This window comes from Balearica regulorum, chromosome 2 (assembly GCF_011004875.1).
Source record: "Balearica regulorum gibbericeps isolate bBalReg1 chromosome 2, bBalReg1.pri, whole genome shotgun sequence".
NCBI classification, from domain to species: Eukaryota; Metazoa; Chordata; class Aves; order Gruiformes; family Gruidae; genus Balearica; species Balearica regulorum.
Window position 1 is genome coordinate 56,710,585 of NC_046185.1, and position 13,801 is coordinate 56,724,385.

Genomic DNA, 13,801 nt, shown 5'->3' on the forward strand with positions numbered 1-13,801 from the left:
GAAGTGGAGTCTGGCAACCTGTCTGCAGACCTTTTTCAGATTTGGTCTGGGCTTAGGTCAGATTCAAGAGTAGCACTGCTTCACAACCCATGTGAATACTAGCTGGCTGGAACTCTTCCTGGCCAACTATTCAGCCAACAACAGTGTAATCCATTTAGTCAGGGAGAATTGGGTACATGCCTACGCAGGCAGCTAAGTTCTTTTTGTGCTGATCTGAAGGATAGTAGATGCCCGTGGGATGCTTGTCAGAAGAATGATTGCTTTGGGACATGGCTTGTTATCCTGGTCTGTGTGACTGGTAGGACATGTCAATCCTAAAAAATGCCAGAGGTGGAGAAGTCAAGGGGTTACATCCTAAGGACTCTTTGTTTAGATAGCCCTGGCTCTGGTAGGAAGCAGTCTAAATTTCAGGGTCAGTTACATGCGTGTATCTTAGACCTTTGGAGGAGTCAGTCTTTAGATGTGTGTATTTGTACAGTCTTTCAAGGGCAGATGTGAACTCATTCTGCTTGTGCTCCAACTCAGTCAGCAACTGTATAATTACAGTTCATGTAGCACTGAGCCCAGACAGACGTATGGACAGACATTTGGAAACCAGTCAAATATATGCGCAAAATATAGCAGAGGTCCATTCACTGAAGAAATAATTGAAATTGAAATTGTCGTTCCTCTAAAAGTGGAGGCTGAGAATATTCTGAAAGACTCAACGTCTATCTTATTTACAGTGTTAGAAAATGATCTACAGACTATGAGCAAGGATTGTATAACAGAGGAAACAACCACCAAAAAGCTACCAAAATAAGGAGGACAACTGAATGATAGTTCTTGACATGTGCCAGTTTCTACACAGAACTTTTCAGCTATTGAACTGGGAGGGAATCCAAAGAATGAAGTGTTTTATCTGAAATAAATGTACACAAAAGTAGAAGAGATACAAATAAACAAAAAAAGCCACGTATAATCTCTGAGGAAGATGGTGATACAGTATGAGTTATGAAATCTAACAATATACAGGGCCAGATGGTTTGTAAGAGCAAGTATCAAAAGTTTAAAGATCTGTCTGGTCCAAAAATAGTTCCTTCATTTAATTAAATTACCTAAGATGTGAAAGGGCAATTACAGTCCTAAAGCAACTCCTGCCTAAGCTCATTGTCTCATTAATTTCCAAATCAAATTTTCTCACTTGATATATAAATGACCATTTCCTTTTCTTTTTACCATCATATATGGCTTGAACCACTGTGTGCCTGGTTGTGGTACAAATGTAAGCTGTAGTATTTTTTAACTGTGGGAACAGTTAAAGAGTGTCAGGTATATTAAGAAGCTTTACATTACTGCATTTCGACTTCTTCTTGGATTTGAGCACTGGCAACATTTCAGGTTCAAAGGTTTTTGTTTAATATGAGATTTAATGTACATAGACTGTAGCTTTGCCAGTAATATCTTGAATGGGGTGTGTTTTATTGGGTGATTCATAAAGAAAGTCAGACAAAGTATGCACAGTGGTATTGGAATGTGGGTGGGATCAAAGTAATGATTTAGTGGAATATGTTTGTTAGGCACAGCATACAGGAAATCTTCATTCTGAATAAAGATGGATTTAGCCCATGAGAACCTCAGTATATTTCCAAGTGTCATTTATTCCAGTAAACCCCAGTGAAAATATCAAAGTAAAATGAGAAAGCTGCATCGTTCACCCTCAGATATTCCATTGGCAATGAGACTGCAGTCAGACTTGTTGGGAGTAAAGGGCAGGAAAACGAATAAAATTAATAAAAATAACATTGATTTAAAGGGACATTGTCTGCAGTTCCAACACAGAAGAAAACTCTATCTGTTCTCTAACAGGGTGGCTGCAACATTTTTATTTAAATACAGTTTTGCTATTCATTGAGCATCCATAAGCCTGCTGAGCTGGGTTTGTTGTGATTGTACATTTGCAAGCATATACCTCACTCTCTCTGCATTCTTCTGTTCACATTTCTTTCCAGGCAGCATTTTGAAAACCACAGCATTGATTTTGTTTCTGAGACTAAGGAGCCACTCGCCCTGAGAACAAGGAGCTCTAACACTGGGAAACTGAGTCCTACTTAGAGGGTTTCCTACTGATATGAGCGATAATGTTGTCCTGAGTTCAATTATTAAAAAGCAAGTTGTTACATTTATAAAACATCTGTTTAAATATATTATGTTTCATTTCTCTTTGGCTCCTGATCAAGAATTATGTCTCTCTTTTTTTATACCACTTGGTAAACAGTAGGAACAGCGTAGTGTGCCCTTAACCCTGCTTTCTCTACTGTGATGCACTCAAAGGGCATAACCACCTCGGACGCCCAGCCATGCTTTCCCACAGCCCCGCAGGGCTGAGGGGTGTCATCGTCCGGCAGAACACCTCCGCTTTCCCGCACACCCAGAGGATGGCACGGCACGTGCCGTACCACGCAGCGTACATGCGCTGTACGCCAGGGAGCCAGAGGAGAGAGGCTTTCTCCTGGCTTTAACAGTACCAGTGCGATTTTTCAATGCCTCAGTATTCAATGCCTAAATTATGTTACTACAGCGGCCCTAACTGCTTCCTTGGCAAAATCCATGCATGTGTGAGGTAGGACAGCTTACTGCAATGAAAGGAAAACTAGCAAAAGGAAATCTGTGGATACCCTGTTTCATGACGAGGAGTTTGATGGAGGAGAGGGAGCTTGCAAGACTCATGTTCCCACAAAACAGGAGCAGAATGGGACAAGGTGAACTCTCCTACTAACGGGAGTGAAAAGAGACTCCAGCTCTGACCCTAGCGCTGGAAAGGATTCAGTATAGGAAACAGTGCAGATACAGAGGGCTTTCTACCTTTGACCTTGAAAGACAGTCTGCTGTTTTTCAAGATCTGTATATAGAGAATTAATATTCCATAGATGCTGTTTAGTTCTCAAAATTTCCTATCATCAACTGTGTTTTTTTAAGGGTATGAATGCTATTAACCCATAGGTTAATGGATCAGCTTTAATAATATATTACGTCCTTTCACTCAAATGTACTTGAAGATTTAAATTAGCTTAAATATACAGGGAAGATTTTAGTTTGTAATTTGCCTCAGCGAGAAGTAGATGATGGTTGTGCTTCCTGTTGTGTCCTTCACCTACCCATTAAAAGTTAATCTGTACAGTTCTCAAAATTGTCAGGGAACAAAACTTCAGGCTATCAGGAACTTGAGAATAAAGGAAAAGTTCTTTCTCTTGGAAAGCTTAGTTTATATGCATTTATTATCTCATGATACCTTTTGGTAAGCAAACAGAAAAGCATGCAGTGTACAGCATGCCAGCGCAAGTTAGAGGAGAGGCAGTGAAAATTTGGCTTATCTTGAAAAAACAAGCTGTTAGAGCAATTTTGTTTCTTTGATCCAGAGATAGAGCGTTCATAAAGATAGGGCTGGGAGCAGCATGCCTTGCTTTAAGACAGGCTTTATGTGTTCTTATCCTCAAAAATCTCTGCATCCTTTTTTCTTCTACATTTAGCCCCTTAGATGCCACTAATACAGCATATGTACATTGAGCCTGATTACTTGCCTGTTTTACTGCTTCCCTTGGGCTACATAAACAAACCAAGCAGCCCTCAGTTTGACCTTATATTTTGGGTGACCGGTCCAAGAATAGATGTAGAACAGGTGTCCCCTCAGAGGGATGCTAATGTTCTCACTCCTGTGTTGGAATAAGTAAGACGTTATGAACTTGCCATTGCTATGGGATAACACACATTTGGACAGAAGTCTTTGAACTCACACAGTGTTGTTTACCTCCCCTTCCTGCAGGATACAGCCAGCCAGGAGTTCAATTTTTCCCCATCTCCCATCATTTGAGATCCAGCTCCCCAAGTCCTCTATTATATTCCAGAGGTCTGATTTCCTTACTTTCCAGGTTGCTGTCTGTCCTGCAGCCACAAGCAAGCGCTACGACCTAGGTCACCCAGATGCCCAAGTGCTCCCATTCTCTGTGTAGGAGCCAAAGGGGATATTCCCACCGAGGTGCAGTTCATCCAACCTTTTTGGGAAAAGGGATTGCAGGCAAGACACATGCCCAGAAGTTCAGTGAATGATAGTAGCTCGGATAAAGTCCAAATTGTTCATGGGCTAAGCTCCTCCCTTGGCTAATGACTGCATGAACACCTGGACCAGGGGGCTGGGGACCACATCGCCATTCCAGCCACCTGTCTTACTGAAAGGATTTATTTGGCTTCAGCAAGACTATCTCAAACTCAGACTTCAACCAAGACTTGAAGAGTTCAACCAAGAGATTTTTTTTAATACGTCCTAACACCAAAGTGAGACTTTGACTCTTTCTGGGTTTTGACTGATTATTTTCTCTCTGTCAGAGTGCCAGATTTAATTATTTTCTAATCTGTTTTATCACACTCCCAATATCATTAGAAAGATTACGACTGTGGTAGCTTCTCTCTAAGGTTGTCCTACAGATAGATCTTCCCTTTGCTGACTCCATTACTGCAGATAACTAGTGCCAGTTCTCTTTAAACTATACCTTCACAACTGACCTTTCCAATTATTGCTCTATTATTTTTTATTCTCATCAGTTCTTAAAACTTTTCTAACTGTGAAGGTGCGTGATGTGGTTTCATGATCTACCTGCTACTTGGTGAAGGTATGTCTGCATACCCTTAGAATGCAGGCTTAGTATAGAACTTTGGCATTTAACTGCTCTAAAAAATAGCATTTATAGCCTCCTAGTCTACTATAATACACTACTATAATACACTGCATTGTGCATATTTCCAATTTCTGGTCTTCAGGATAGTCTCTTAGCTTTTAGTTATGTCACGGTAATCAGCATCTGTTGGTGTGGCCAGGCCTTGACAAGTTATTGCTTATTTGAAGAGATTACTATGTCATTACTCCTCATTAGAAAAATAAAGCTGTTGATCAAGTAGTGCATTCTTTTCCCCCTTGTAAAATATTTTATTATTAAATATTCAAAAGCCTACAAAACAAAACATACATACTTCACATTTATTTTTAGGTTTGAACAAACTCAGATTATCTGTGGCAATTCTGAAGTCCATAAACAGGCAGTACTACCACTGATGTACATGGAAATTGAATAAAGATTAAACAAGGACTTGTTCTGAAAAGAAAAATACAGACATCATGACAGCAATAAGTATAATTTGTGTGGTCAAAACTTTGGAAAACTGCAGGTTTCTTTAAAGGTTAACTTGGCTCATAAAAGACATAGACTGAAAAAGGGATTTGGAGTTTATATCAAACATCCTCCGCATTTCAGGACTGTTTAGACTGGTGGTGGGAAAAGGAGAGGTCACACTCCCAAACTCAGACTTAAAATCATTCAAACACACAAAAATTTTAGTCATCGCAGAAAGGGAAAAAAAAAAGTTAGGAACTCTATCTTTCATGCTATAGGAGATTTTTCAGATTGATGAGAATTTCTTGATCAGATTTTTCTCCCTCTGAGATTTCTTTCTCAGATTGTTTTCCTATTTACTGTTTGGAGTGCAAAGAACCCTCTCACTGTTAAATCTATACAAATGAATCGACTTTAGTCCAGAACATAAGTCTCCTCAGTCACCACCTGGCTTACAACTGAATTTTAATTTCTCCTTTTCAGTTACCTCATGATTGTTTATAATGAACACCCAGTTCCACTGATGCAGACAAAAAGACAGGAGTGACACCACAAGCTGGCTACAGACACCTTACTCATCACCTGAGGTACTGTAAGGCCAGGATGGATAGATGCATTGTCATTTGAAAATTTTAATTTGAGGCTTGTTTGGAAGATCCCTGTTGGGTCTTGTGTAACCAGAGGAAGCACCTATCAACGTGCATTCATTTCCTGAGGATTTAATGAGAAAAATCAGTGTGAAGTTCAAACCTTCTCTGGCTGGCAGTACACTCACACTGGGCTGTCACATCAGGACGAACCTGATGCCCACTTGGCAGGACAAATTTCTGACAGTATAAGAGCCCTGTTATCTCTCCTTGGCAATATGCACAATAGGAGCCTGCTTGCTTGGCAACAGAACATTGGCCTTAATATAATATCCTTTTCATAGTTTACAAGGCTAAGCTTAATTAAAAGGAGAATTGTGGATGCCCTCTTTTCATTTGGTAGTAAACACAGGGTCCTTCACCCCATACAAAGCTAACGGTGGTAAACTGGGCAAAGTTAACCACTAGATACTACGCTGTTCTGTATGAGAATAGCGTACAGTGGAATATACTGCTGCTAGAAGGAAACAGCATTACTATTTGGTAAATCCAGTTGTAATTTATAATGAGACTCTCACTGGGCTGCTCCTGCTGGAAGGCAAGAAGGTATTGCTGTCCTGCTGCAAACTCTCCCTGCATTTTGAAGTAGAGATCGCTCCAATTAGACAACATCTAGTTCGGTGAATCTGATCTTTACATGCCCTTTTCAAGCAGCAACTAACAGGTATCAACTATACCAGAAGCATGAAAAGAATGGCCCAAACCAATGTCAGCACCACCGAAAGTAAACTGAGACAGTTCATGTCACCTCCATGGACTCACTCATAATAATCATCACGCTGTCTTTTCAAACTGCGCTCAAAATTGGCAGCCCGAGGAGAGGACCTGCAAAACAAAACATGTTACAATAGCTACGGACACTACCGAATTGCAATCTCGAATGCCCACAGTCAGTGAGCCCCCTGTTTTGAACTGCGCCTTGGTACATGAAATCACAACAACCTTTTGTTTAGATTGCTGTTTACATTGCAAGCACGTACACACTCAGGCATATTTTTGTATGGAATGTAACATGAGAAAGGACTCATCCACCATTGTGGGCTCACATAAGTATTTTCGTAAGGCTCATATAGACAAGGAGATTGATAATAGGATACGGAGCTTTCATCAGGAATTGAATGTATGAATTCATCCTGCATAAGTAATATACAGGCTGAAGCAGCTGGGTGGATTTTGCTGGACTAAATGAAATACATTGGTGATTTCAACCTCAGTAGAAAGAGCTCTAACTTAATTCATTTGTGATACATCAGGCCTGATGTCCAACCTGAACAGTTGGTGTTTGGCAGATTTACTCAGCGATACAGATAAAATGTTGATTGGATCACTGAATCTTGACTTGTCTTATTTCAGGCAATCTCAGAAATTTCTTATTACATAGATCAAGCTCTACGTTTAAATTAGTTTGCTTTTCATTTGTTGCTCTGATAGCTACTGTTAGAAAAATCTTCCAAAGCCTTGGAAAGCCCTACTCCTAACTTTCAGTCCAAATCCATCTATGGCCAATTTATGTCTATTTTTCAATTGAGCCAATATTTTGCTTTAGCTAGTTCTTGTCCTTTCTTGGTGCTTAATTGCCTATAGTATTTGTAGTGTTCTCAAGTTGTACCTTGGTTTCTATTTTTCAGGTATAAGAAAAAAGCATTTTTGACTCTTTCCCCATCAAACAGTATCAGTGGAGAAATGTAGTGCTGTCACCAGCTTGGGGCTATAGCACATCATTTGCAAAGAATGAGAAAACTTGCGTTACTCTGCAATAGCATTCTCCTGTGATAGGAGATTGCCCTGGGGATTAACAGCAAACCAGTAGAGTGAATTTGAGCCTCTTGACAAACATACATTTATACTGCCAACAATCTTTCCCAAGCAGTTTAGGAAGAGCGCATCTGTTTCAAAGGCTATCAAGAAGCATGCCGGTAAGCTTTATACAAACAACTCCCAGGTTTTTTTCAACAGCAATAATGCTGCTTTTCAAAGGAATTGGCAGTGAAGCTGCGAGTAGGATCTTGCAGAGGTTTACTCCCTTCTAACCTTTTCCAGAGGATTTTCTCTTCAGTAGGGAGTGACTGGACCATAAAATGCCACAAACAAGAGATGTTAAAACATGAAGCAACGCTAAATAAAATGAAGTAACAGGCAGCTGCAGATTCTCCTGGCATTAATGCTGGAACCAGTGGGTTACGAAGGGCTTAATTCACTTTTTTATGTGAAATGAAGTGGAATAACCCTACTGAAGTTAAAAAATTGCAGTGGCTTAAGACCTATGTGACTGAAATCAGAAGCAGGCCTTCAATGTCTCAGGAGTTTCGTGACGCCTTCCCAGGGCAGCCCTTTTCTAACCTTCATGGCAATTAATCATAGAATCAATTGTAGAATCACCGAATGGTTTGGGTTGGAAGGGACCTTAAAGACCATCTAGTTCCAACCCCCCTGCCATGCGCAGGGACGCCCTCCACCAGACCACGTTGCCCAAAGCCCCATCCAACCTGGCCTTGAACACTTCCAGGGAGGGGGCATCCACAGCTTCTCTGGGAAACCTCTCCCAGTGCCTCACCACCCTCACAGTAAACAATTTCTTCCTAATATCTAATCTAAATCTACTCTCTTTCAGTTTAAAGCCATTACCCCTTGTCCTATCACTATACTCCCTGACAAAGAATCCCTCCCCATCTTTCCTGCAGGCCCCCTTTAAGCACTGAAAGGTGCTATAAGGTCTCCCCAGAGCCTTCTGAGTAAACAAATGAACAAAAAATAGCATCTTCCAGACTTTTAGCCATTTCATAACCACATGGGATCTCAGGTCTTAGCTGGAAGCTGCTCCTCCTGCTCAAAGCACTGCTTGCTCAGCAGCAACTGCTTTCCTTTTAAGAGATTTTGGCAGTTCCACAGGCACCGGGAAAATTTCTGTGGTGGCAGTCATTACAGTACTGCGTGTTCATGTCATCCATGGGATGCAGAGGCATTTCTCCCTGGGCAGCGTGGAGTTAACTTGCCTCCTGCTCCGTGCCTTGGGAATAAAAGCTGGGATGGCAGCCCACAGTAGGAGGGCCTGGATTGAACTTGCCAGTGAAGAGGAGGGATAACATTTTTGTGTGAGGAAGATGCTTGCCAAGAAATCGAGAAGGAAAGCAACAGTGGGAGAAAGGAAGTAACTCATCAGGTGCTCAGGACAGACAACAGCAGTTTTGGGAGCTGGGTACACATCAGGGTCTTGGACAGATCTTACTCTGCATAGGTCACTCACCGGAGAGAGAAAGCAGGAGGAGGAAGGCAGATGCCTTCATAAGCTTGGGAACATTGCCAGCACCTCGCAAGCATCCAGTTTCCTACCAATACAGGCTAGATAAATACCACTACAACACTTTTAGAGAGGAAGAGACTGAGTTTGTAGAAAACTTTTACATGTAGGACTACTTTCCTACCAGCATGAGCCACAGTGGGGCAGGAACATGTGGGTAGGGGCAAAGAGGAGGGTGGCAGCAGCCCCAGCTATCATTGCCCCAGGCTGCTGGAGGATCACACGCCGGGGCAGAGCACTGTTGGGTACCCAGCCCCAGGTCTCACAGCAGGGCAATGCTGCAGGCAGCAGAATAACCCAGTCTTCCCCACTCCTGGTCTTCCTTCCTCTATTACATGAAATCAGTGGTGTTACACTGAAAAAATTAGGGTGAGTGATAATGTAGTCCTGCTTTAGCTGGCTAAGCAAAAAATCCAAAAAACCCAGCAAAGTGAAGGATGAATCAATCCTACCCTCCCAAGGCAACTAGCACTACCTTGAATTTCCAGGCAGACAGGCCTGAACAAACTTTCCAATTATCACACTCAGAAACACCTTGAGCCAGATTGCATGTTGCTGGCTTAAGCCCAGTTCTGAGGACGTAAATCTCTCAAAATAAGGAGTAATTAATTTGAGATCAGTGCAATTGTACTGTTATAAAATTAGAATAAACTAAAGGATGGTCTGGTTCCTCCAGTTCCTTCTTCAACTGAAGCAAATTATTTCTGAGGAGAGAATGGATTACTTGAAACTCTAAAGGAAGGCTGCTGAAAAAACAAAGCTGCTTGGCTTTGTAATTCCCAAATGCAAAAATACAGTTGGGTAGAAAGAAGTGAGGTAAATCATTGCTTCAAAACTTGTAATTATTCATTGAATAAGATGGTACAAAAGGGAAAAAAGAAAACCTTTAGGATGCAAAGACTTGTTTTTCTTTGCTTTTAACCAGCCATTTGAAAACACTGCAACATGACCAATTCCTCAAAAATGTTTTCCTGACCACAGCGTCTTGCATGCAGACAAACACAAGGATTATGCCAGTTCCTGGAAGAACAAACGTCATTAGCTTTTTTTAATACTGGAGCACATGTCTGTATTGTTGTTTTTCTCTCTTCTTATCTCCCTAATTTTGGGGGATATTTTTTCTTTCCCCCCCCCCCCCCAGACTGTTTGTTTAATGAGTACAATAGGTTATTTTTTCCTCTGGTTGTTCTTTTTTTGCTTGGCTCTTCAGACTTTTTTGCCTGTGCAAGTAAAACTGCCCTTCCTTAACACTCTCTCTTCTGCTGTTTGAGCCTGAACAGCTTCCACTGGGTCATCTTCGTGCTACTGTTTTATACAATTTGCTTGTTCATAAGTAGCTAATTAGTTATTTGCTATCTTCAGAAGTAAGCTTTTGAGATCAGGGCTTTAACCTTTTTTTAGTGAGGGCTCCTGTTTCGCTACTTGTGTATTTGAGAAGAAGTCTCCCCAGATAAGAAGAAAGATGGGAATCTGACTTGCTTTCCTGGGCAGATTTCTCAGGCACCGTTTTGTATTATGGTGGTACTGAGTCAAGGCAGCAATTAGGCAGGTACTTACATGCCTTTGAAGTTGGTGGGATGTATTACTGTCTCAAAAATGGACAGGCTTAAGCAAGTGCTCTCCCAAACTGCAACTTTATTAATTGTACTCTAGGGCACGCCTGCACGGAGAGGCTTTGGAAAGTTAAGGCACCTCAGTTAAAGCTGCAGAGTCAATGCACGTAAAGTGCATTAATCTGTTCTATGGATGATCTCGTTGCCATTACATCATTGTAGCTTAATCTGAGCTCACCTGTGGACTAGCCCTCAAGCTGTGCTTGTGGCACTGAACAGCTTTGAACATAGTACGCCACTCATCAGTCTCTTTCTGTAATCCACAATCTGATGTAGATTAAAATCTAATGTAATTCAAGTGTTTCTTGCTGAAATTAATTCAGCTGATACAACGTTTCATGTGTACAATATGCCAAATTTCCCAAACTTCAAGAATTAGAAAATCTGGAGCAAAGAAAAGGAATAGATGACTAATGGGATACATGAAAGACACAGAAACGTTTAAAGATGTGACAAAAAAAGAGAAGGATTTATGGAAAGGTGATCCTGAACTGTAACACTGTGAATCTCAGTCCCCAACAGTGGAAAAGTCTGAATCAAAGTTAGAGGAGCAACTTTTAACTCAGACTTAAAATTGAAAGAAAAGATGGAATGGGATGGTGTAAAACCTTAAAAATCCTTAGTATGTCCTGTCAATTTGTAGAATTAATTACTGGCTGAAAGGTCAAGCTGCTTGAAATTAGTTGTGCTATGATTGCAAACTGCAATTGTTCTATGTTAGTGAGTGCATCCTTTTGCTTATTGAAAGACTTTATTGTATAAAAGTGGAAAGTTGTATTGTATATAGTGGAAAGGCAATGAGCAGACAGAATCCTAGCAATATTCTGTATTGGTTGTCTGAAAACCCGCTGTGTTTTGTTTCTCTTTGCTAAATTGTCCTAAAAAAAAAAAAAAAAGATAAAAGCTTAATTAAATCACAAGCGTCTCTCTGATGAGCCTCTCCTTTGATCTCTCTCTTCTGATACTCTCTGACAGGCTGTGATACGCCACCAGAAATGCTTTGTGTTTTCCTCCTTGGGGATAACAACTGCTCTGTTCCAAGCATTTCCTTGGCTTAGGATTTGGGAGTTCTGGAAAAGTGCAAACATCTTCTTCCAGCCTATCAGAGTGGAGTGTTGGATGCAACGTGGAACTAATTAGTGACATAATGAACACCACAACAGTTTATTGCCAGGAAGCTCCAAATGACGTGGCAGTAATCTTGCAATGACTAATCAAGATTTTATTTCCCTTTAGCAAATCTACCTGATAAATCAGTGAAAAAAATTAAACTAAAACTGTAAGTAGAACAGCGGCTCTGACAGAAAATACTTGACAGACAACGCTCTTCTGCTGTTCTGGGGTTATACCTTGCGACTCTTCTCCGTAAATCCTAGGACTTTGGTTAATGAGAGCAGAGAACAGTGGTTACAACCCCCCCGCATTGATTTCGGTGGACCGGTCCTAACATTAGCTGCCATGTAGTATTTAGCATAACTTTTTGATGTGTGGGGTGCAGCCCTACTATCAACCTGAGGTTGACTGTTTTGTGTGAAAGTGGACTTACTCTTTTAAATGTTTTCTACACATAAGTCGTCCAACCAAAAGAAAAATAATAAAAAATAAAGAAAATGGTAGATGGATGCAGATCATTCACAACCGAAGCAGTCCAAATCCTGTATCTAGACCAACACATGGTGTGTAGGACTAAGCATATGTGCAGTCCCGTGCAGGATGCAAGCCCCTCACCGATTATTTTTCTCACAACAGCAGATATTTACACATCTCCCCGCTCACACGCCCGCTCCGGGGCGCAGCGTTTGCGGCACCGGGCACGTTCACTCCTCCAGCCACGAAACGACCCGTTCCTCCGCCCTAGGCCCGGCCTCGCAGACGGAACCTGCGACGCCGGGTAGCCGGGGGAAAGGCTACGGGCGGGGGGCGGGCGGGCAGCGCCGCCGCCGCAGCGGCGAGGCGGGGCCGGGGCCGGGCGCATGTGACCGGCGGCGGCTGCGGGGGCGGCCCCGGGGGGTGTGTGTGTGGGGGGGGCGGGTAGTGCGGAGCGACGGCTGGAGCGCCGGGGGATGCAGAGCGGCCGGGCCCCGGGCAGATGATGGCGATACGCGAGCTGAAAGTGTGTCTGCTTGGAGTGAGTAGAGGGGGTCGGGGAGGTCGCTTTCCCCCTTTCTTTCCCACCCTGCAAGGAGATGGGGCACTCGATAAAAAGGGGAATCACTTCAGCCCCCCTCACCCGCCTCCCGGAGGGCGCCGCGTCTCCCCGTCCCGGGCGGGGGAGCTCGGCCGCGGTGCATTCCTCCACGCCGAGACTTGGCAGCCGCGCACCGGCCTCCGGGGGGCGGGGGGAGGCTTTAGTGGGGGTTTTTGGTTTGGTTTTGTCTTGTTTTTTAACTTTTCAAAAGTGAGAAGGGCGTAATGGGGGGGAGGGAGTGAGGACCTTTCTTTGGGGGGGGGGGGGGGTGCCTCCCCCCTCCAGCGCTTCCCAAGCCGGGGGCGTCGCCGCCGGAGAACCGGCTCTCCCCGGCCGCGGGAGGCGGTGGTGACCCCGCGGCGGGTCTCCGTCCGGTGCCGGAGCCCCGAAAGGGATCCGGGAGGGTTTTTCTGCCCGCCATCCCCGCGGCAGGCTGTAAGGTCTTGTCACTCGCAGCGCTGGTTTCACCGAGCCCCAGCGATAACGGTGGGAAGCGAAACAGGGGAAAGCAGCAGCGCGCTTGAGAGTTTATTTCGGGTGGCTCCTTCTCCCGAGCGCCTCGGTCCCATGTCACCTACGTGCTATGTCGGTGCTTTAATTACTTGCCTGGATTTATTTAGAGCGTCTTACGCTCGGTTCCTTACAGGAACGTCCTTTCTGCCGTTGCTTTTTCTTGTTTCGGTTTTTGGCGAACCCGTGTGTGCATTTCACATCTGGAGCAACAATGTGCTTAGCTTTGCAGTTTGGCTCCGCCTGCCCCCTCTCTGCCCTGCTCGCAGGGAGCTTCACTCGCCGAGTGGTTAGAAACACTGCTGGGAGAACAGAGCCACCTCTTCTGGCAGTTACCAGCAGAGCATCACTACGTAGGTGTTTTTTTTTTTTTTTTTAAAAAATCAAACATCTCAAATTAT

At 43.2% G+C, this 13,801-nt stretch overlaps 1 protein-coding gene across 5 annotated transcripts in view; it reads left to right on the top strand.

Moving 5' to 3' along the window:
• The first annotated feature begins 12,697 nt into the window (after positions 1-12,697).
• RAB31 (RAB31, member RAS oncogene family) overlaps positions 12,698-13,801 on the top strand; it is a 69,221-nt gene continuing 68,117 nt past the window's right edge. For 2 of the 5 annotated variants that reach the window (XM_075744464.1, XM_075744469.1), the window contains exon 1: positions 12,699-12,830. In XM_075744464.1, coding sequence (XP_075600579.1) covers positions 12,792-12,830 — 39 coding nt within the window. In that variant the 5' untranslated portion in view covers positions 12,699-12,791. Of the gene's footprint in view, positions 12,831-13,801 lie in introns of all 5 variants that reach the window. The other 3 variants (XM_075744466.1, XM_075744465.1, XM_075744468.1) reach the window with 3 other exon arrangements.